The sequence below is a fragment of the Phocoena sinus genome, chromosome 5, assembly GCF_008692025.1.
Source record: "Phocoena sinus isolate mPhoSin1 chromosome 5, mPhoSin1.pri, whole genome shotgun sequence".
Taxonomy (NCBI): domain Eukaryota; kingdom Metazoa; phylum Chordata; class Mammalia; order Artiodactyla; family Phocoenidae; genus Phocoena; species Phocoena sinus.
This window is the reverse complement of record NC_045767.1, coordinates 104197466-104221306: the sequence shown is the minus strand read 5'-3', so window position 1 is coordinate 104221306 and position 23841 is coordinate 104197466. Positions and strand designations below refer to the sequence as shown.

At 38.4% G+C, this 23841-nt stretch overlaps 1 protein-coding gene across 1 annotated transcript in view; it reads right to left on the bottom strand.

Annotated features, from left to right (window-relative positions):
- Window positions 1-2098: 2098 nt before the first annotated feature.
- Window positions 2099-23841, bottom strand: part of CPE (carboxypeptidase E) — a 116805-nt gene continuing 95062 nt past the window's right edge. The window contains exons 4-9 of the mRNA XM_032633306.1: window positions 20246-20363; window positions 18636-18818; window positions 12074-12213; window positions 7408-7507; window positions 4722-4840; window positions 2099-3141 (exon numbers count right to left, since the gene is read on the bottom strand). Of these exons, the coding sequence (XP_032489197.1) occupies window positions 3043-3141; window positions 4722-4840; window positions 7408-7507; window positions 12074-12213; window positions 18636-18818; window positions 20246-20363 (759 nt within the window). The 3' untranslated portion in view covers window positions 2099-3042. The remainder of the gene's footprint in view (window positions 3142-4721; window positions 4841-7407; window positions 7508-12073; window positions 12214-18635; window positions 18819-20245; window positions 20364-23841) is intronic.

The window sequence follows — 23841 nt, the reverse complement described above, 5'->3', positions numbered from 1 at the left end:
GCAGACCTCATACAGAGGCTATCATGGGACTCCTCAAAAATCCCAAACCTGAAGCTCAAAGCCTTGATTTGCTGTGACTTTAAGCTGCCTCCCCTGTGGAGGAGCCAGGTGAAATCTATATTTGGAAAAAGAAGAGCAAAGGTATGTTGGTGGCCAGAAGCAAAGACTAAGGTGGTGACAGTGTTGCTCACCAAATGCTCTGGTTCAACGAGGCTAAGCGCCGAGGTCTTGTCAATAAGCTGTGGACGGAAGTGACTCCAGGTATCTGTCCCTGCATCTAAGACAAGAGACTAAGGAAACTTTATGTTGAGACAGCAGAGCCACAGCAGAGCCTGAAACATTCCTGGTGCGTCACTACACGCTGCAGGACAACTTTCCTGGAAAGTTACAGGGACCTATAGGCATTTCATGAAATTACTAAGTTAAACCACTAAGATTTAGGGTTTTGCTTCTTACTGCAGCATAGCCTAGCTTATCCTGTCTGAGATGAAACACAGGGAGCAGAATTCTGAAGTTCCTCAGAGATCAGTCCGGATCCTATTTTCCTTCTAACTCTATGGGCTCTTCCTAGAGGATCTTATACATTCCCATGACTTTAAATACCATCTATAGGTAGGTAAGCCTACTCCCAAGTTGCCCTTGGCAGTTCTGAATTGTACTTGCCATCCTGGCAAAATTAGTTGTGCCCCTTTCATTCTCAAAACTGCCCTGTTCGGATAATTAAATAATATAGCACCTTATGTATATGTCAACTACTGTCAAATCTCTATTTCCAATCCCAGGCCTCTTTTAGAGCTTCACACATAGACTATGCAGCTATACAAGCAACACCTCCATTTGTATATATCACAAGCATAGGCATCTCAAGCTTAACGTTTCCTATACTGAAATTTTTTCTTCTCACCTTTGCAATCTGCTGCTTCTCCAATATGCCACATGCCATGTACCCATTTGGTCAAGTTAGAAACATGATGTCATCTGTGACACCTGCCTCCTCATCACCCACATCCAATGTCTCACCAAGGCCTGTCAATTCCACCTCTGAAATACATCACAAACCACGCACTTCTTCTCATCTCTACTGCCACAACCTGATCCAAGTCGCCACTATTCTGGGCCCTGCAATAGCTTCCTGACTAGTCTCTACTCTTGCTTCTACTCTGGACACAGCGGCAAGAATGACCTTTAAAACTTAAATTAGATCATGTCCTTTCCTAGCTTCAGACCATTCAGTGATTCTAAAAACAGAATCCTCAATTCTGGTCCAAAAGGTCCTGCATGATTTTGTACCTGTCAACTTTCCTGGCCTTTACTTCCCACCTCCCACATCTCTGCTCCAGTCATTCTGTCCTTTTTCTAGTCCTCCAGCAAGCCATGTTCTTTCCTACCCTAATGCATCTTCACCTACTCTTCCTTCTATCTGGCAGAGGCTGTTACATGCTCACCAAAGATCATATTCTCTTCACCTGCCTAGGTGTGCTGCTAGACTATATTTCCCAGACTCCTTTGCAGTCATTATAGCCAGAGGATACAATTCTAGACAATATGATGTGATCATAAGTCACGTATACCTCTTCCAGGCCTGGCCCATACAGACATCCCCTACATGCTCCTCCGTGCTCTTTCCCCTTTCCCCTTGGCTGCAATGGAGATGACCACCAGGCAACTCTGGCAGCCACATGTAGAAGATGGAAGATCATCTGTCAGAATGAGACCCAGAATGACTGGGGGAGAAAAGCAATCTCATCTTTCTGTCTTCTGCCCAGTACAGGTACCTGAGTAAGAAATACACTTCTATTGTGTTTAAGCCAGTATATATTTGGGGGTCTATTATTACAATGGTTAGCACTATTTAATCAAAAACCTGTACCTGGAGCATTGCTCAACCATACCACCACCACCATGCACACACACACACACCCCTACACTCAGTAACTCTGCATTGCTCACACCTACTCATAGCCTAGGTCTGGGCTTACATGCATTGGGAGGCCATCCCTGAATCCCCTCATCCACTCTAAATTAAGTTGTTATGACATTCTCTTTCTCAACACTAGTCCTTCCTGTCACTTTACTCATCACAATGCTTAATTACATATTCATTTGTGTGTGTATTTATTTAAAGTCTATGTCCACAACTGGTCCATAAGATCCATGGAATCAGAACCTTTTGTCCACCAAAATAATATACACAGAGCTTGCACTGTGCTTGGCATACAACAGTCACTTAATAAATTTAAAAATATACAGGATGAACCAATAAGAGGCCACTCTCAAGGGAATACATATGTTTTTTATCACAAGACCACAACTCTAGACCAAAAATCATAGAGAATTAAAATATAGATCATAAGATCATAGGGATTTTTTAATCTTTAATCATTCAGAATGCAATTCTGGGACAATCGACAACCAAGAGAAACCCTACACTGTGAGGCAGTGTTAGCCAGCTGAATAATATAACAGTATTGCCCCGATATGTACAAGCAAGAAGTCAATTTCCATTCCTTTCATAAAACCTCTTGCTAAACGTTTACATTTTCTTCCCATCAAGAATGCATTAACGAGATCATGCTTATATAGCTAGTCAGCACAAGAGACAATGACAATTTACACAGGTCTGGTTTAAGTCTTGCAGTAGAGTGCTCACAACTCAAGCTATAGCTGTGGACCTTTCTGATGGCATTCATTATGTGACATTGTCACCAATTACATTAAAAGGACTCACTAACTTTTAAAAGCTAGAATTACTCAAAAAGTTCTGTATTGCAAATAGTACATGGACTATTGCATCTACACCTAAAATGGCAAAATCTCTTAAATCTCTTCTATGGTCCTCTGTATCTTATATGTAGGAAAATGAACATTATAGACCAAGTTCTTATATTTTTACTTGAGTCTATTTTAAGTAATGCCTATTAATATTTAAATGATTAAAAAATAAATCAATGTTAAATATTAATTGCACAAAATCTAAAAGAAAATGGCCATATTACATCATACTACATTATATAGATTAAAAGCAGTTAATTAGAAGGTTTTTTAAAAATTTAAAGTTTCTGACATCATCTTCCACCATTCCATTAATTCTTCCTTCTCTTCTTCTTTCCTTTCAGAAAATGACTCCAGTTCAAAATCAGCCTAAAGGAGAAAATAAGGATATATTGTTATCAAACTGAGAAAAGAACAGCAGGTTTAGAGTTTATTAAAATAGGCTCAATCCAGACACCTGAATTAAAGTATATCCTAAAAAACCTCTCATGATAAGCAACAAGACACTTTTAGGGAAAAAAAATATCAAAAGCCATTATGTTTCAAATGTGCTTTGATCTAATAGATTTCTAGAATTATTGGAAAGCAGATTATTTAGAGGCAGATTGTTTAAAGGCAGTTTTTTCCCCATAAAAAGATGTAACTTATAATTAGTTTTCTGCCTTTGACTATTCAGTGAGCTTCTCCTGCCAACCTTGAATTTTCTCCTAAAAGCTGGGGAAATATGGAAGAATGCAGTTCGGTGTCCTGGTGTTCCAAACCACAGGGTTCTGCTTTCTAGAACCTTGAATCTGCTAAAGAAACTGATGGAAATACGCACATCTCCAAACCACCACGAAGGCCAGTAGTCTAGGAACTCAACTCTCCTATGAACTGGGCATCCTCATCAGGTCTATGGAGAATTCATACACTTCTGCACAAAGGACTATTCAAAATATGCAGCTCCAAACCCCAGTCCTCCCCGGGCCCAGGAGATAGCCATGCCCCATTCCACATGGATCTAAGAGTTCTTTGATCTGGCCACTTGAGCCTGTGGTTATTTAAGAAAGCGACTACTCAATACCTCCTTGAACTCACACGGGCTAGAAAGGCTAAGGGTCAAAATAGTTGAACCTTTTACAACCTGGCTCTGGAGCTACTTTTGTCCAGGTTTTATTTGCCCAAATTTACCTCCTGATTTTAATATATATCCAGCCTAATATATACATACACACAATCGAAACCAAAGCAACAGTTAAAAACTCAGGATATTTAGTTTGCAAAACCAAGCATTTATACTCCAAACTTTGGGGACATAAACAAAAACACAATAAATTCTTTTCAAGCTTTTTAACTGGAAACTCTGTAGGCCATTCCATAGTAATGTAATACAAGAACAATAGTAAAATCCTTCTCTAAAGGAGTTTTGGTCTTATCACCACCACCTTCCAAGTAAAATAAATGGTATTTACTTAAATAGGTATCATTCTTGATAGTTCTTAGCATAGAGGGCCTTGCTCATAGTGTGTGCTTAATAAATGTTTAGTTAATGCCTAAATTTACCCTGCAGGCCTAATTTATTTTTCCAAATACTTATTGAGTAAGGTATTATACTAGGTGCTAGGGATAAAAAGATAAATTGAACAGAATATTATTGAGATTGAAATCAAGGTCAACAAATAAAAGCTTCATTTTTTTAAGGTTTTATTTGATTTTCTGGTGGATCTCTTCAAAAACTGAGAAATGGTAATAGAGCTTCACACTGAGTGGTGTTAAATCAATCACTGAGCCCTTGGGCAAGTCACTTAACTTTGCTAGGCCTCAGTTTTCTCATCTTTTAACAGATGGATAACAGGATAATAATGGCTTCTATCTCACAGAATTATTATGAGAGCTAAATATAATCACTTAAACATGCCTGACCCATGGTAAGTGCTTAATACATTTTAGCTATTATCACGATCACTTACCCTGACAGCGGGGCTATAAGGAACTGCCACTTTCTTTGTTATCGCCAGATAGCCTGGTGCCGAGGCTGTAACTTTATAGTTTCCAGGAACAAGCAATCTCCAGTAATCACCATCCTTTGCTGCAGGGCAACCAAATTTCAAGTCACAGGCACATATATGAAATGCATAGTTATGCCATCTAAGTTCAATTTTGATTCCCTGTTTTAAAAGTAGATGTTTACTGAATTTAATGAAATTCCATTGAAAAGAGCATGACACTCTCTAGAGGGCATCGTTACTTACAGCAATTTTACAGACATTAATGTTAAGTTATCTAATAAATCTTCTAATACGATGAATCATCATAATCACGTCAGGAGTAACACAGGTTAACAGATATATCAAGGCCCCAAGCAGTGGGATCCCACCATCTGGCACCATGTTTTGATTCTTGCCGAGCATCTGCCTGTGAAGACCCAGTGGTCTGAGTCTAGGTCAGTCTCAGAAAGTGTGGCTGAAGGCACCTCGTCAGAAACCCTCAGGGACTTGTTAGAAATTTAAATTTCTAAAGACTCAGAATAGTTGGTCTGGCTGCCTTCTAGGAACTGCATTTTCAATCAGCCCTCCAGAGGACTTCTGTTCCCATTCCTCCCCTCACACCCCCATCTTCTCCTTGAGCAGCTTAGGTTCCTGGGCACCCCAGTCAACGATACACATATCCTTCACACCTATGTGCTGTTCCCCACCTGCTTATAGGCCTGGCAAACCACCAGCGCTGAGTAACACCCACCTTCTCTACTGTCTGCCTGCCCCTGTGGCTGTGAGGGGCTGGGGAAAACACATACCCAAGCTGGGCTGTCTCCTGTCCACAAACACCAGCCTTCCACAGGCCCTGGTCCTGCCCTGTCTTCCTCCCAAGCCCTTTCACTCTCCCATTTCCTAGATTAGTGTGCATCAATCACCTGAGAAACGGTAAATACAAATTCTAATTCACTAGCTCTGGGATGAGACCTGAGCTTCTGCATTTCTGACCAGCTCCAGGTGATGCTGAATTCAGCTGCTGGTAGGGGTCATACTCTGAATACCAAGGACCTAGTGGACAGTCTCCCTTTTCCTAACACCTGTAAAGCAACCTCTTCATCCTCACTCTCTGTTGATGCTTCACTTTGTATTTCATTGTGAATATGGAAACCATCAGAAAAAAATAAACCCCCATCACCATCTCTTCCATTCTACCTCTGGACTCTACATCTCCTTTCAGCTAGTGCCTCATTTATCTTCTTTGCTTTACAGCAAAATCTCTGGAAAGACTTGTCTACTCTTCATTTCAAATGTGCCTCCTCCTCTCTCCTTAGACCCTCCCCAATCGGGCTCCGCTGGTCCACTGAAATAGACTCATCAAGACTCTCCACTCTGCCTTATCCACAAGATTCTCCACTCTGCCTCATTCCTGATACTTTTCCACACTTTCTCCCTCCTGAAAACATTCCAGCCTTCCTGAACAAAGCACTGGGTTTTCTCTACACCTTAGACCCCGTTGCTCATCCCTCCCTACTACCTCACCCCTGCCTAGAAAAGCTGCAGTGTCCCAGAGCCCACTCCTCAGATTTCATTCCTTTCTACCTATAATTATTCCAACGTCCAGATTTTTTCTAAATTTTTCACATCTGGAATGCAGAGAAAATAATGTTTGTATGTTACGCTAGAGTTAACAGAAGCGGTTACTTGTGGCCACAGGGGACATGGCCTGGGTCCTTCAGGAGCCCCTCCCTGGGGACGAAGGGAGCAATAACTTGGCACAGGTTCTGGCATATTGGTCTGGAAGCTGGGCTGGCACTTCATGGGGTGTTGATAAGTATTGTTTAATGAATAAATAAATGGAGTTTTAGAGAACAAATATTCAGAATTTAAAAAATACACATTATAAATGTGGAGGTTAAGAAACAGGTAATGGATGTTTGGGCACTAAAGGTTAATTAATGCTAAGGTCTACAAACATGTAGCGTTTATAGCTAAAAAGATATAGTTGTTGTTTTAAAGATCCCAATAAATGAGAGTTACACTAAAATGAGCTGGATAGATATTTATTAACAGGAGTAGGTAGGTTTGCCAGGAAAATACATCATTTTCCCCAAAGTAGGAAAATGGAAATGAGGCTTTAAGCTTAGAAATAACTAACATCAACCTCAATCCTGTAACATCCTGTTCAGTCTTGAATACATCTGGATTTATGATACAGATTAAATGAAGAAATGGATGGGAAATCTTAGACACACGATACACTGGCAGTTACCGTCCTTCCTACTCTTCTGCTCCCTCCTGAGGTTCACCAATTAACAGCTCATTAGTACTTCTTCTTAGAAGAGATCGGTATTTTAATTCCAGCTGGTTCATCTTCCTTTGCCTCGACAACTGCAGAGACTCCCGCAGATGGCCCCGCCTCACAGCTCTGGGGTGAGACAGCTGAGGAAAGGGCGCCACCTGCTGCACCCCAATTTCTAAGCGCAGCAGCCATCCTAAGTAATTGCCTGACCTGCTCCCCAGAAAAAATTTAACTAGATCAAAGCTGGGGGGAGAGACGGGGTAAAGAGACGTGACGCATTTAATTGCTTTGCTTAGAACAGTGTAAGAAGTATAACTATGCTAAGAAGTAACCACGCTCTCGTGTGCAATACTAGAGCCTCCGATCACGGCAGAGAACACCCACCAGATGTGACATCATGGTCTATTCCTTCCACGGAGATGGTTGCATTGGCAATTGGGTTACCCTGAAGGTCTCGGACAAATCCTTTAACCCCTCGGTGTATCTGTGATGGTCAAGAACAACCAAACATTCTGTATTAGAAACGACCTAAAAACATGCTTCAATCCAACATCTTCTTATTTTCTAGCAAAATACTGCAGATCCCCACTGCTTAAGAATCAAAACAAGCTAAAAAAAGCCACTGAATTTTCTGTGTACTCTTTACTCTGCTTTTCTGCAAGCAGACAAATGAGAAGTAATCCCCTGAAAACTGATATCTTGTTCTGAGTCAAAGAAGACTTTGAAGTACCTTCCAAACCACCAAAACAAAAACAAAACAAAAAGGTCTGTCAATGTGTAAAACAGTTCTGGTCTTAGCACATTTCATTGCTTTCTCTCAATTTTAAATTTGGTCACTTGCATATACTTTATATGGCAGCTGTCAGTTAAAAAGATAACCACATTACAGCCCTTCAATACTTTTTATTTCTAGATGAAAGGATATACACGGTGAATACTTTTGCATTAAACCAATTAATAATATCATTTTGGTTGATAATCAGTGCATGAAAGGTCAGTGAACTTACTAACTGAAAACTGGGTTTAGAAATAAAATGGAAGAGTTTTTATTGAGACAAGCCCGTGAATTAAGTTGCTGTCATCAACTAACTACTGCAATGCAAACTACAGAAACAGCTTTATTTTCTTTTTCTTTTTATAATTTTTTTTGCGGTACGCGGGCCTCTCACTGCTGTGGCCTCTCCCATTGCGGAGCACAGGCTCCGGACACGCAGGCTCAGCAGCCATGGCTCATGGGCCCAGCCGCTCCGCGGCATGTGGGATCTTCCCCGACCGGGGCACGAACCCATGTCCCCTACATCGGCAGGCGGACTCCCAACCACTGCGCCACCAGGGAAGCCCCCATTTGCTGTTTTTTAAAAAAGCAAAACCTCTGAAACTCTATAAAAGTAACACACAATTCTTTTCTCTAAAGGCAATTTACCAATGGTAAAGAGCTATACATGTTGTCAGCAATAATAAATAATATTTTAATGGCAACCAGTATAGTGAGAAGAGAGTAAACACTTTTTTAAAACAAAAAGACATTCTTAGACTTTTCCCCAAGACTTACCTACGGCTTAGCTAACCAAAATTGTAAGAGGCTGAAATTTAGCCACTGGAAACAAGAAAAGTTAGCTTTCTGAATGAAATTCACAAGGTAAAAGTCACTGGGATCAGAAAAATTGTGGAGATGAATTTATTCATCTTGAGGCACTATAATCCTGATATATTATAAACCTTAAAGAAATGAAAGTTTTAAACTTCCTCATCTTTGGAAAATAAATCAATCATTTCAAAAACATATAATGCACCTACATTAGGCACAAATATACCCAGTTAATATTCATAACTTTTTTCTGCCTCTGCAACCCAAGACTTAAATTACAGTATGTGATTAACAAATAGTTAAATAAGTAAATGTCTATCTCTGATATGCCAATTGTGAAGCACAATATTTCTGTTTGAAATTTTCCACTGTAGGAATATATCTCAACTGAAGTGTTATAGGCTGTCACGACTCCACAGGAATGCAGACTAGAAAATACTGTCACTTTATGACTTTTGCAAAAGAAATCCCAGAAGTTCAAATTTCACTCATACCTGGGGAAGCTATTTTACTACACTTGTCCTTCCTATAATTCTCTCTCCCCAGATTCCAGGACATTTCAATCAACCAAGGCTTTAAAAAAAAAAAATCCAGAATATTCTTCATTGTTACTAGAACTGTTTATGTCAATAGCCCTTAAATCCTCGAATACTTAAATGCCCCCCCAGAGAGCTTGCTGAAATGGAGACTCTGGGGTCCTGCCCTGCTAGGAGTGTGGTTCGGTGTTGGTACAGGAAACTCGTTTTTAACAAGAATCTAGATGATTCTGATGCAGGTGCTCATGAACCATTCTTGAAAAATTCTTTGGAAATTTTGAGAACTAGGTGGTTCCAAAGCTATTGTGTGGGAGCTCTTCTTAGCAAACTATTCACCCTAATTAACTTTACAGTTCCAGTTCCTGCAAACACTCCTGTAAAACTCTGCAAGAGATTTCCTCTCAACCAATTACTGAATTGGATTTCCTAATCACCTACTTTCCACGAGTTGTAAAATTAGTCCACACTTAGATTTTAGGCCCAGGTGTTCAATCATTAACCACCACCATATTGTTCCATTTTCAAGAAAATTTCAACACAGAACTTCTGGCAGTCTTCACTGATCTTCCGCCAGCCTTTGATTCCCTAAACTAGAGTGTCCTCCGAGGCAAGCTGTGTGAGCTCACTGCAAATACCACTCTTACTGCTTCTATATAGTCTGCACCATAACACTGATGTCATGCCAGGGTGGGTCACAGCTATCTGTGGACAGATCAAATTCTCATTCCAAGTGGCATACAACAGGACTGTATGACCTGGTCCCTCTTCTTTTCAGCTTATTCTTACATAAATTGTAACAGCTTTTAGATGAATTAACGCACCTGCCACCATAAATATGACAAGCATTCTCCTCTTTCCAATGGCACACATTTGGGTTTTGTTTTATATTGCATTTCTTTCTCAAGAACTAAGAGAGAACTTAAGTAGCAGCTGAACTAGTTTTTTAATTGTTGACAGGGTAATAATCTTATTGACATGGACTATAGGGAATCCTATAGCATACCTCCAATAAGCCTTTTCTGAACTGGCAGGACTGGGTTAGGGACCCTTCTGTGTACTGCCATTGCTCTTTATTTTAGCATTTATCATCCTCTCTTGTAATTAGGTATTGATATCTGAACCTCACTAATACAAAGCCTTCTTGAGGGCACTCTCCCCAGTACCTCACAGGGTACCTAGGATATGAAAATAGCTTAATTTTTGTTGAAAAAATATGTACATAAAATGAAAAGCATTGTATTAAGGAGGCATTCTTTGATACCTAGGCAAAGAACACACCAAATTGGCCCATCTTACTTCCTCTGCCTAAAACTATATGTTTAAATTTTCCTCTTAAAAGGTCCATCCAGGGCTTCCCTGGTGGCGCAGTGTCCACCAGGAGAGGCCACAACAGTGAGAGGCCCGCGTACTGCAAAATAAAAAAATAAAAAAATAAAGGTCCATCCAAATACAGCTCTCCTCAAAGGACATTCTACAGGGGTACCCACTAAGTTTGTTCCAGGGTCAACATGGCTAATTATCCTTAGTTTTGTTGTTGAAAAATGCCTTTTTATGTTAACATGCAGCAGGATCCCACTGATCTAAAAAATCCTGTGTAATGGGTGTTTTTTAATCACTGTCTGTCATCAGTGGATCTATTCCATGATAATCCCTTTTGGTAAGGTATTATATGTATACGTGACATGTGTAAAAGAATTCTTAAGCTAATTTTACTTTTTTTTTTTTTTTTTTTTTTTTTTTTTTGTGGTACGCGGGCCTCTCACTGTTGTGGCCTCTCCCGTTGCGGAGCACAGACTCCGGACACGCAGGCTCAGCGGCCATGGCTCACAGGCCCAGGCGCTCCGCGGCATGTGGTTTCTTCCCGGACTGGGGCACGAACCCGTGTCCCCCGCATCGACAGGCGGACTCTCAACCACTGTGCCTCCAGGAAGCCCTGATTTTACATTTTTTAATGCACTGGGTTCGTGTGTATATGTTTATATGTACCTATATATGCAAACAGCATTTGTTTATGTTAAATTAGCTTAAACATTAGTCTGGACTACCTGCCAGCATGTGAAACTAACATCACTCTCCCTGACTTTGGGTGTAAATGGCCGCATACAGAATGGAATGTGAAATTGTCAAGGCACTGCAGGCAAAGAAAAGAGTCCTTAGGTCTTTCCTACCAGCACTGCCCCTCGTGCCAGTGTCTACCTGGTACAGAGGGCTAGGGCTATCAGGGCACTGGCCCGGGTTAAGTCTGAGTAGGTAGGTATTTTATTCTGACACATTGTGAGATTCCCCCAAATTCTGTACAGTGACTCTCTGGTAAAGATCTAAGCTTATGTCATGAGAGGCAACATGGCATGGTGATTCTGGAACTAGACATTCTGGCTGTTTAACTTCTCTGTGCCTCTGATTCCTCATTTTTAATTTGGGGATGATGATGATGAGGGAGTAGAAGATGATAATGGATCCAGCTGAGTCTAGGGTGAGACAAGTTAGGCATGTGGGGCACAGAATTTAAGGAGATACTCACATCCTATAATTGCATGACCCTGAGAGGCTCCTTAAATTTGCATCCCACGTGCCTCACTTACCTCATTCTAGTTCTGGTCCTGCCTCAGATGCCTGAGAGACAAGGTGATAAGGGTGGAGGAGGATCCTAGGATTGCCCTTGCTTAGTGCAATATGAAAGAAAGTAGGGTGTCACCTCACTTCTCCACAACTCTCCAGTTTAGTCAGTTCTCAGTGAATATTCATGAACCACAAAACCTGTGACAAATGAAAGCCTATTTGAATCACTACTGACACATTTTCCAAATGCAGCATCCTCATTCTGGGTCAGATGGAGTCCCATAGGCTGGGATCCTCTTAGGAAACTATTGTACTCCAGGTTTAAATGTTCTTAAATCTCCCATTTTATGCTAGAGACTGTGTTTACCTGCTGAATGTAGCTAATGAGGGAGTTTTTGTTATCGTCCCAGTAGCTCTTCAAAGTCTCTTCGGGTGGAAACTTTTCACAGCTAAGCTCCACGGTAATCTCAAAACAGTTGCTGCTGAGGTAATTGAAATCTTGCATTCCTGCCAAAAAAAAGAAATGAAAAGTCAAAATATGCATGTGGTGACTAAAACCCTACACAGACTGCTCTGCTGAGGGCCAAATAAAAGATGTATCAACCAATGCATCTTGGGGAGACTGTGGGAAATCACAAGTGAAATCACCTAGCATAAGCGATGGAACAACATACTTGGGAAATAGTTACCACCTCACAAGCACAAACTCTCTCAGGTTCTTAAGCAGTCATTTAGTGTAACACATTGCTGTTTTACAGTGCTAAAGCAAGTATCAGCCACATTCCACAATGCTGGAATCAGCTTTGAAGACTGAGAGTGATGTCATCAAAATGGTGAAATAGGAGTTTTCTACTGTCTTCCCTCCCCAAAGAACACCAATTTTGACAATTACCCATGAATAGAGTGCCTTTGTGGAAGCTCAGGAATCTAATGGAAAAGTTAAAGCACATCACTGGAGAAAAAAAAAATCCAAGCTTGGACACATTGAAGGGAGTGTGCATCACCCCCTTCTCTAAGGTGGCACAGCTCAGTGCCAAAGAGACCTAATTTAGTGACATGAAAACATATAAAAATATACAACACACTGGTAAAGGTAAGTATATAGTCAAATTCAGAATATTCTGATACTTTAATATGGTAGTGTATTAATCACTTAACTCTAGTATAAAGGTTTAAAAGTATTAAAAATAACAATAGCTACAATAATTTGTTCATAGATACACAAAATGGTAGGATGTAAGTTGTGACATCAAAACATAAAATGTGGGGGGAAGGAGGTAAAAGGGTAAAGTTTTTGTTTGCAATCAAAGTTAGGTTGTTGACAGCTTAAAATGGACTGTTATGCTATAAGATGTTTTATGTAAGCCTCATTGGTAACCATAAAGCAAAATCCTATGGTAGATTCAAAAAGAACTAAAAGAAAGGAATCAAAGCATACCATTGCAGAAAATCATCAGTTCACAAAGAAAGCAAGAGGGGAAGAAAGGAACAAGGGAACTGCAAAACAGAAAACAATAAAATGGGAAGTCCTTATCAATATCTTAAATGTAAATAGATTAAATTCTCCAATCAAAAGGCATAGAGCAGGGCTTCCCTGGTGGCGCAGTGGTTGAGAGTCTGCCTGCCGATGCAGGGGACATGGGTTCGTGCCCCAGTCTGGGAAGATCCCACATGCCGCGGAGCGGCTGGGCCCGTGAGCCATGGCCGCTGAGCCTGCACGTCCGGAGCCCATGCTCTGCAACGGGAGAGGCCACAGCAGTGAGAGGCCCACGTACCACACACACAAAAAAAAAGGCATAGAGTAGCTGAATAAATAAAAAAATAAGACCCAACTATATGGCACCTACAAGAAACTCACTTCAGCTTTAAGAACACATGTAGGCTCAAACTGAAGGGATGACAAAAAATATTCCATGCTTATGGAAACCAAAAGAGAGGAGAGGTAGTGATACTTATCTCAGACAAAATACAGTTTAAGCCAAAAACTGAAACAAGAGACAAAGAAGGTCATTATATTTTGATAAAGTGGTCAATTCATCAAAGGATATAACTATCAAAAATATATTAACACTCAACATCGGAGCATCTAAATATATTAGGCAAATACTAACAGGTCTGAAGGGAGAAATGACAATAGTACAATAATAGTAGGGGACTTCAGTACCCCACTTCCAATAATAGATAAACAGATCATCCAGACAGAGTATCAGTAAGGAAACACTGGCCTTGAACTATAGTTTATACCATATGAACCTAACAGACATACAGAACATACCATCCAACAGCTGCAGAATAAACATTCTTCTCAAGCATACATGAAACATTCTCCAGGGTAGATCATATGATAGGTCACAAAACAAATCTCAGCAGACTTAAGTAGACTGAAATCATACCAAGTATCTTTTCCAACCACAGTACTACAAAACTAGAAATCATAACAAGAGTAAAACTGAAAACTTCACAAACATGTAGAAAAGTAAACAACACACTCTTGAACAACCAGTGGGTCAAAGGGAAGCCAAAATATCTTGAACAAATGAAAACAGAAACATAACCTGCCAAAATTTATGAGATGCAGCAAAAGCAGTCCTAAGAAAGAAGTTTATTATGATAAATGCCTACATTTAAAAGAAAAAAGAAATATGTAAAATAAACAATTTACTCCTACACTTCAAAAAACTAGAAAATGAACAAACCAAGGGCAAAGTTGGCAGAAGGAAGGAAATAATAAGGATCAAAGCAGAAATAAATGAAATAGAGGCCAGGAAAACAATAGAAAAGATAAACAAATCTAAGGGCTGGTTTTTGAAAAGATAAACAAAATAGACAAACCTTTAGTTAGACTTAACAAGAAAAAAAAAAGAGGGGACTCAAAAAAAATCCGAAAATAAAGAGGAGACATTTCAACTAATACCATAGAAATACAAAGGATCATAAAAGACTACTGTGAACAATTATAAGCCAACAACTGGATAACCTAGAAGAAATGGATAAATTCACAGAAACATACAACCTACCCAGACTGAACCATGAAGAAATAGAAAATCAAAACAGACCAATTACTGGTAAGGAGATTGAATCAGTAATCAAAAACTTCCTAAAAAGAAAAGCCCAGGGTCAGATGGTTTCACTGGTGAATTCTACCAAACATTTAAAGAAGAATTAACACCAATCCTTATCAAACTCTTCCAAAAAACTGAGGAGGAGGGAACACTCCCAAACTTTTTTTACAAGTCCAGCATTATGCTGATTCCAAAGCCAGATAAGGACACTATGGGAAAAGAAATTACAGGCTAATTATCATGATGAATACAGATGCAAAATTTCTCAACAAGACACTAGCAAACTGAATTTAACAGTACATTAAAAAAAAGTCATATACCATGACTTTTATCCCTAGGATGCAAGGATGGTTCAACATACACAAATCAACAAATGTAATATACTGCATTAATAGAATGAAAGATAAAAATGATATCATCATCTCAAAATATGCAGAAAAAGCATTTGAAAACATTCAGCATTTTTTCATGATAAAAACCCTCAACAGATTGGGTATAAAAAGAACATATCTTAACATAATAAAGTCCATATATGACAACACCACAGCTAACATCATACTCAATGGTGAAAGATTTAAAGCTTTTCCTCTAAGATCAAGAACAAGACAACGGTGCCTACTCTCACCATTCCTATTCAACATAGTGCTAGAAGTTCTAGCCGGAGAAATGAGGCAAGAAAAATAAATAAAAGACACCCAAGTTGGAAAGGAAGAAGTAAAATTATCTCTGTCTGTAACAATATGACCTTATGTATAGAAAACCCTAGAGACTCCACAAACACACACACACAAAGAAAAAAAAAACTGTTGGGACTAATAAAATATTTCATAAAAGTTGCAGGATACCAAATCATCATACAAAGATAAGTTGCATTTCTATATGTTAATAACAAACTATCCAAAAAACATATAAAGAAATCAATCTCATTTACAATAGCATCAAAAACAATAAAATACTTAGGAATAAATTTAACCAAGGAGATGAAAGAGCTGTACACTGAAAACTATAAGACATTGATAAAAGAAATTGAAGAAGATACAAAGATAATGGAAAGATATCCAATGTTCATAAATTTAATATTGTTAAAACGTCCATACCACTCAAAGCTATCTATAGATTCAATACAATCCCTATCAAAATTCCAATGGAATTTTTCACAGAGATGGGGGAAAAAAACAATCCTAAGATTCATATAGAGCCACAAAAGACAATGACTAGCCAAAGCAATCTTGAAAAAGAAGAACAAAGCTGGAGGCATCACACTTCCTGATTTCAAACTATACTACAAAGCTAAAATAATGAAAACAGTAATTGTACTGGTATAAAAACAGACACACAGACCACTGTAATAGAATCAAGAGCCCAGAAATAAACCCTGATATATACACTCAACTAATACTTGACAACAGAGCCAAGAATACTAAATGGGAATAAGACACAGTCTCTTTAATGAAAAGTTTTGGGAAAAATGGATACACATGTGCAAAAGAATGAAATTGGACTTTTATCTTATGCTATACACCAATATTAATTCCAAATGGATTAAAGGCTTAAATGCAAGACCTCAACTGTAAAGCTCCTAGGAGAAAACAGAGACAAAGCTCCCAATACTGGTCTTAGTAAAGTTTTTTGGGTATGACACCAAAAGCACAAGCAACAAAAGCAAAAATTAATAAGTGGGATTGCATCAAACTGAAAGCTTCTGCACAGCAAAGGATATGGTCAACAAAATGAAAAGGCAACTTAAGGAATGGGAGAAAGTATTTGTAAATCATATATTGCATAAGGAGTTAATATCCAAAATACATAAGGAACTTATACAACTCAACATCAAAAAGAACCAAACAATCGGATTAAATAATGGGCAGAAGACCTGAATAGACATTTTTCCAAAGAAGACACACAGGTGGCCTACAGGCACATGAAAAGATGCTCAACATCATTAGTCATCAGAGAAATGCAAATCAAAACCAAACTGAGGGCTTCCCTGGTGGTGCAGTGGTTGAGAGTCCGCCTGCCGATGCGGGGGACACGGATTCGTGCCCCGGTCTGAGAAGATCCCACATGCCGCTGAGCGGCTGGGCCCATGAGCCATGTCTGCTGGGCCTGCGCGTCCGGAGCCTGTGCTCCGCAACGGGAGAGGCTACGGCAGTGAGAGGCCCGCGTACCGCAAAGAAAAAACAAAAAAAAACTGAGATATTACCTCACACCTGTCAGAATGGCTATCATCAAAAATAACACAAATAACAAATGTTGACAACGATGCAGAGAAAAAGGAACCCTCCAACACTGTTGTTGGGAATTTAAATTGGTGCAGCCAGTGTGAAAAACATTTTGAAGGTTTCTGAAAAAACTAAAAATAGAACTACCATACAGCCCAGCAATTCCACTCCTGAGTATATATCCGAAAAAAACAAAAACACTAATTCAAAAAGTTACATGCACCCCAATGTTCATAGCAGCATTATTTACAATTGACAAGATATGGAAGCAACCTAAGTGTCCATCAACAGATGGATGAAGATGTGGTATATTTACACAATGCAATACTACTTAGCTATAAAACAGAATGAAATTTTGCCATTTACAGCAACACGGATGGAGTTGGAGGGTATTATGCCCAGTGAAATAAGACACACAGAGAAAGATAAATACTGTATGATATCACTTATATGTGGAATCTAAAAAATAAAGCTGTGACTATAACAACAACAAAACAGACTCACAGACATAGAGAACAAACTAGTTGTTACCAGTGGGGAGAGGGAAGTGGGGGGCAAGATAGGGGTAGATGATTAAGAGGTACAATTACTATATATAAAATAAGCTACAAGGATATATTGTATAGCACAGGGAATACAGCCAATACTTTATAATAACTATAAATAGAGTACAACCTTTAAAAATTGTGAATCACTATGTTGTACACCTGTAACATATAATACTGCATATCAGCTATACCTCAATTTTTTAAAAAAACAGAATAAACATATATCAGAAAGAAAAAATCTGGAAGAATATTTTTCTCAGGGCATAATTCAACTAAAAAAAAAAAAGCATATTAAACAAACCAAAATCCTATAATTAGCCACTGCTGCTACTGTCCTAAATTCTCTTTTCACTTCCAGGTAGGCCACAGAAAATTGTTCTTAGGCAGAGGAAAAAAAATCAGTATCTTTACATTTCACTCTTCATCCTTGGTAGAGGCAATATTACACAACTATGAGTGATCCAGGTAGCCCGAAAAATGAGAGCTCTTCAAAAAATGAGAGCTCTTCAAAGTCCATGCTAGATTGCCACATGAGCTGCCTTGGTGTCTAGAGATGCTTCCTCCAGCTGTGCTGAGGTGGGCTTTTCCCTTTTCAGACCCAATAAAAGGTGAAGTGCTTCCTGATCTAATAATAGTGTTTACTGCAGCAGTGAATACAAAATAAACATTCCACATGAAGTGAAATTTTTTAAATAAAAACAAACGGTATGTGGACCAAGATATACTAAAGGCCAAAGCCAGCCCTCTAAAATATACATTTACCTACAATCGAAGCATGACTAACATATAACCGGGATGGTATCTTATTCCCTAAGGCCAGAATTTGAAAAGTAGGGTAATTAACAATATTCAAACTATATTTTCCCAGCGGATGTCTTCAGTTCGTTTACTACAGCTCTTCAATTAGCATCTTGATTCTTAAAAATCAACAAAAAACTATAATAGCAATCATTCATGCAGAAAGTGGACTAATTTTAATGGATGAACTATAGGTTCAGTCTATTTCTTAATGATTGAAGATTGAAGTTTCCCTAAATGTGAACGGTAATTATTTTTTAAAAGCCACTAATCACATAAAGAGCGAAAGGGAAACTCGCCTCCAGGCACGCTGTACCACGCTGCGCCGTTGGTCGTTCCTTCAACGAAGCTGCTGTCGTCATCATTCTTGCGACACGGGGGCCGATCCGGGTCCGACATGGGGGGGTTGAAGGACGAGTACGCCCGAGCCAAACTTTGGAAGATGTCATCATCTGGGCAGGAGCTGTATTCATGAGCACTACCTGGAAAATAAACCCACAAGACTAAAGAAACTGACACAGGCTGAGGAGCACTGTGTTTTCTGAAGAGTGATTTGGTGTTGCTCTCTTGCTGACGTATTTTTTAGCTATATCACTATGGGAAAGGAGTGAAGGTTTACGTACTCAACAATTACACCTTAGTTTTTAGGTTGTATAACATCCACTTCTAATACCACAAAGCAGAAACTGGGTAGAATGTACATTCTGCTTATGAATTGAAAGCTTCACAAGAAAAGGTGACAAGTTCATAGTAAATTGGACTTGGGAAGACAGCAAGGAGATTTCCATTGTTAACTCCACAGGGAGTATGAACCACTCTCACACGTATTTTTCAGTATCTAAATTTACAGTTTTAAAAAATCTCCTATGTGTATTACTGAAATAAATATTTTAGTACACGGTATTCTTATTCTGTATTATCAACTATGCCAGTCCTTTAAATTTCCAGCTATTGACAAACCACAAAATCTCCAAATTTTAAGGATGTTTTACCAAAGACTCTTCAAAACTCAGTTTCCAATACCTACAGTTATCCTGTGTTTACAAAGACCTAACTTTTCAAAGTCTCCTAAGAATCCATTCAAAGCAGGAAATTTCCTGGAACAACAAAAATTAAGCTGATAATATCTATCTGGCTAAAGTTTGCTGTGCTTAACTAAAACTAGTTGGAGCTTAACTAAAACTAGTTAAAGGAAACCAAAGCATCACTTCCCCTCCCTGACACCACCAAGAAACAGTTCCAAATGCAGAAGTGGGGGCTTCCCTGGTGGCGCAGTGGTTGAGAGTCTGCCTGCCAATGCAGGGGACGCGGGTTTGTGCCCCGGTCCGGGAAGATCCCACGTGCCGTGGAGCGGCTGGGCCCGTAAGCCATGGCCGCTGAGCCTGCGCATCCGGAGCCTGTGCTCCGCAACAGGAGATGCCACAACAGCGAGAGGCCCACGTACCGAAAAAAAAAAAAAAAAAAACCCACAAATGCATAAGTGTGAGTGCACAAAAAGACACATGCAGAGATGTATATGGGCCCTGATGGAGCGCCAAAAGGCTGCCTCCATTTTTAAGCTACCTTGTACATAAACCTACATAAATCCCATTACTCCTCCATTTTACCAGAGTCCAAGAGTGACCCAAGTTCATGACTTCTGTTTTCTCCCTTTCTCTTCTCTAAGTATTCAGTCAAGATCATGTTTCTCTTCACCTAAACTTTTTTTTTAATTTATAGTCTTTTTCTGCCAGATATATATGCCAATACCACATGAAATAGGGGATATTCCAGTTCAGTAGATGTATTTCTACAGGCAAAATCATTGAATGACCAGTCCCTTAAAAGAATATTACAGAAATCATCCAATAAACTCTTGTAAACGAACTGTAAACCTTGAACCAATTAGAGAAGCAGGAAGGACACCTACCGCTCCGTGTCTCATCATATGGGTAATTAGCCACAAGGTCTCCTCCATGAAGATTGGCCGAAAGCACAAAAGGAATATCCATAATCCAATGAATGACAGCCTTGGTCTCAGGAGCAAGCTGTATTAAAGATTAGAGATTAAAAGGATTCTAAATGTGGCAGTCATTAGTGGGATCACTTGACAGAAAAGACATAGAAAAGGTAAAAACAACAACAAGAACCAAAAACAACTGAAAGCTGGTCATATTCCAAGCACTCTGTGATTGTTTTCATAGAAAGAAAGGAGCAGAATTCCCCATCTCTATCTTTCTCAAAATTATAAAAAATATTTCAATTTCCTTGAAAGTTCTACTTAAAAGCTGCCAGCTTTTCTTTCTTTGTAACGTGAAAAACAGCATACAAATCACTTACAAATTTGGGCACAACTCCATCTGATCTTTGTTAATAATAATTAAGGATAAGACAAGGAGAAAAGAAAATAGCTGAGCCGCAGAACAGGGTTCTTTCTCTGTGGTGGTGCAACTGAAGAAACATGGTTGATTTTCCTTCCAATTTTTGCTTACTATTTTTCCAATTCCCTTCAACTACTTTAAATATTTTTCCTAAGAAAAACATTAAATTGGGTCTCTTCCAGATTTCACCATCAAATAGTTTACTTTGGGATGATCACCTCAAATTTTAAAACAAAGGCAAAAGTTTCAAGAATTCATGTTGTCTTTTGAATGATTCACAGCCCCTCATACCTTGGAAGCAAAACAAAGGAGGAACGAAATGTATACCAAAGAATTAAACTGAGCCAAAAGCTTGATACTTTTATGTGATGAGTTTTTAATAGCAACTAGGAAGACTCTCAAACTACCAAGTACCTCTCTGATTTAAAAAAAAGAAAGCTTTTTACTGGAGATGTGATTCATATTGTTCTTTGGGACAGAATAACTAAAAGCATCAGTAGGTTTTGATGGTTATAATTAGATCTTGTATTTGTATGTCTCCGTTCAGTTTATGAATAGCTCTCACATACACTATTTTATTGAGCTTCACAACACCCCCATTTGATAGGGTATATACATCCCCATTTTGCAGGGGAGAATCTGAGAGTTGGGAGTGTTAATGACGTGTCCAAGTTCAGACATTTAAGATTCAAACCCAGTATATAAACTATAAAGCCCACATTATTTTCAGTATGTTAGCTTTAATGTATCAAAACTATCCTATTTTTCATGTAGGCTACGCCTAATTGTGGAAAAGTGTGATTGTGATTTAGAATAGGACATTGTCTTTATTATTTGTTTGGTTTATCTTATTCTCACTATAAAAAAATATGTTCATTGTAAAAAATGTAGAGGAGATAAACACAAAGGAAATTAATATCATTTATATACCATTTTGTATGCCACCTATTTTGCTCAACAGATAACACTTTTTCATGTCACTGAATTATTATTTTAATGGCTGAGTAGTATCCAACATATGGACATATTCTTAAACATGGAACAAATAACAGCTAATACTTATTAAACATTTTCTGTGTGACACACTGAATTTTCACATCCACCCTATGAGATAGGGACTGCACATACCCCCATTTTACTGATGCGTAAAGTGAGACACAGAGAAGTCGGGGAATAGCGTGAGGCCACCTCATTGGGAGTAGTAGGACTGGACTCAAACCCAGCAGTATGGCTCAGAGCTACTACACGAGCACTAGGGACCTCCACTTGGTGGAAGAGGAGGAGAAAATAGGAAGATGTTGGTCAAAGGGTACAAACTTTCAGTTACAGAACGAATTAGCTCTGGGAATCTAATGTATCCCCAGATGACTTAATAATACTGTATTGTGTACTTGAAATTTTCTAAGAGAGTAGGTCACAAGCGTTCTCAACACAAAAGAAAAAAGATAACTATGGGAGGTGATGGATGTGTTAATTAGCTTGATTGTGGTGACCATTTCACAGCATATACGTATATCAAATCATCACACTGTACATCTTAAATCTATACAATTTTTATGTGTCAATTATACTTCAATAAAGCTGTGGGGGGTGGATCGCCAATTGCTGGGTATTGACTTGTTTACTATGAAAAAAAAGTGCTGTGAACACACTTGTAGCTGCACTCTTTGTGCAGATCCACATTTTTTTAAGGGAAATTTCCCTAGAAATGGAAAGAATTGACCAAAAACTAAGCACATTTAGAAAAAAAATTTTAAATGTATTCCAGACTGCACCCCTGAAAGATACAACAATATACCCAGCAACACTATAATAAACCTGTCATTTGTAGTTACTCTTACCAACATGGGATATATGTTTTTTAAGTCTATCACTTTGATACATGACAAATAGAATTTTTTAAATTTTCATTCTTTGATTAATAAAACTAGATCAGTTTTTTATATGTTTAGTGACCATTTAGGTTTATTCTTTGGTGACATGTTTATACATGGTTTAACTGATTTTTCTATTGAAATGCATATTTTCTTATTAATTTGCAAGAGTTGTTTATTTATTAAAAACATTAACCCTCTATCTACTACATATTATAGATATTTCCCAAGTTTCTTATTTGCCTTTCAAATTTAATAATAATAATAATTAAAATATAAAACATTAAGATATTTATGTTGTCAAATCTACTGATCTTTTTTCATGGTCTTGTCCTTTGCTTTTATATTTCATTCCTTTATTCAAAAACTATTAAGCGGCCACCATATGCCAATTTTCTATACTGGGATTTAGAAAGTTCTATCCCACTCCAAAAATGACAAATTTACCAAAGTTTTCTTTTACTAGGTTCATACTTTTTATATTTAAGTCATAATACATCTAGATTTTATTTTGATCTATGCTAATATTTGTGAGATGGATTTGTCTCAATTCCATTTATTGAATAATCTATTCTTTCCATAATAATCTGAAACACTCCCTTTTCGTAAACTAAATTCTTATATACACTTAAATTTGTTTCTAAAGTTTAAATTAATTTAAATCAAATCCAGTTTAAATTTTAATTTAAATCAACTTTAAAATAACTAATATAGGACAATTTAATCAAAAAATCTATAACATTTATGCTTTTTTGCAACGAATTTACTGTTTATTAGGCTCGATTGCTCAAGAATGGCATTAATATTATATGATATGGGTTTGTCACACATTCTTCTATAATATTCTGTTCAGAAGTTTTTCTTTTACTGCTGAATTTCTTGTCAGTCCTCTTGTTTGTACATCTGCCCCATCTTCCCTGTTTATTCAAAACCCAGTGATTGGCTCTGACAAATATTTCACTGAGTTCAGACGAGACAGAAATCTCTGTGGTTTGGAAAATCACTAAGGATTTCAGGAAGGAGGTGGAACTTCACAATGTCTCGGGGGAAAAATAAGGTAGATTTGGATAGAGAAGCAAGCAAATACTCCCTGGAGTGAAGGATAGGTTTGAATGTGAGCTCAGGAGGCAACACCATTCTGCGGCAGACTGTACTCTTGTATTTATTATTCACCTGAAAAGGTTCAAAATGGCATGTTTCCATATATTTATATGTTGATTCATGTGTAAGAAATAATTTTGAAGGACACATACCAAAATGTTAATGGTGGT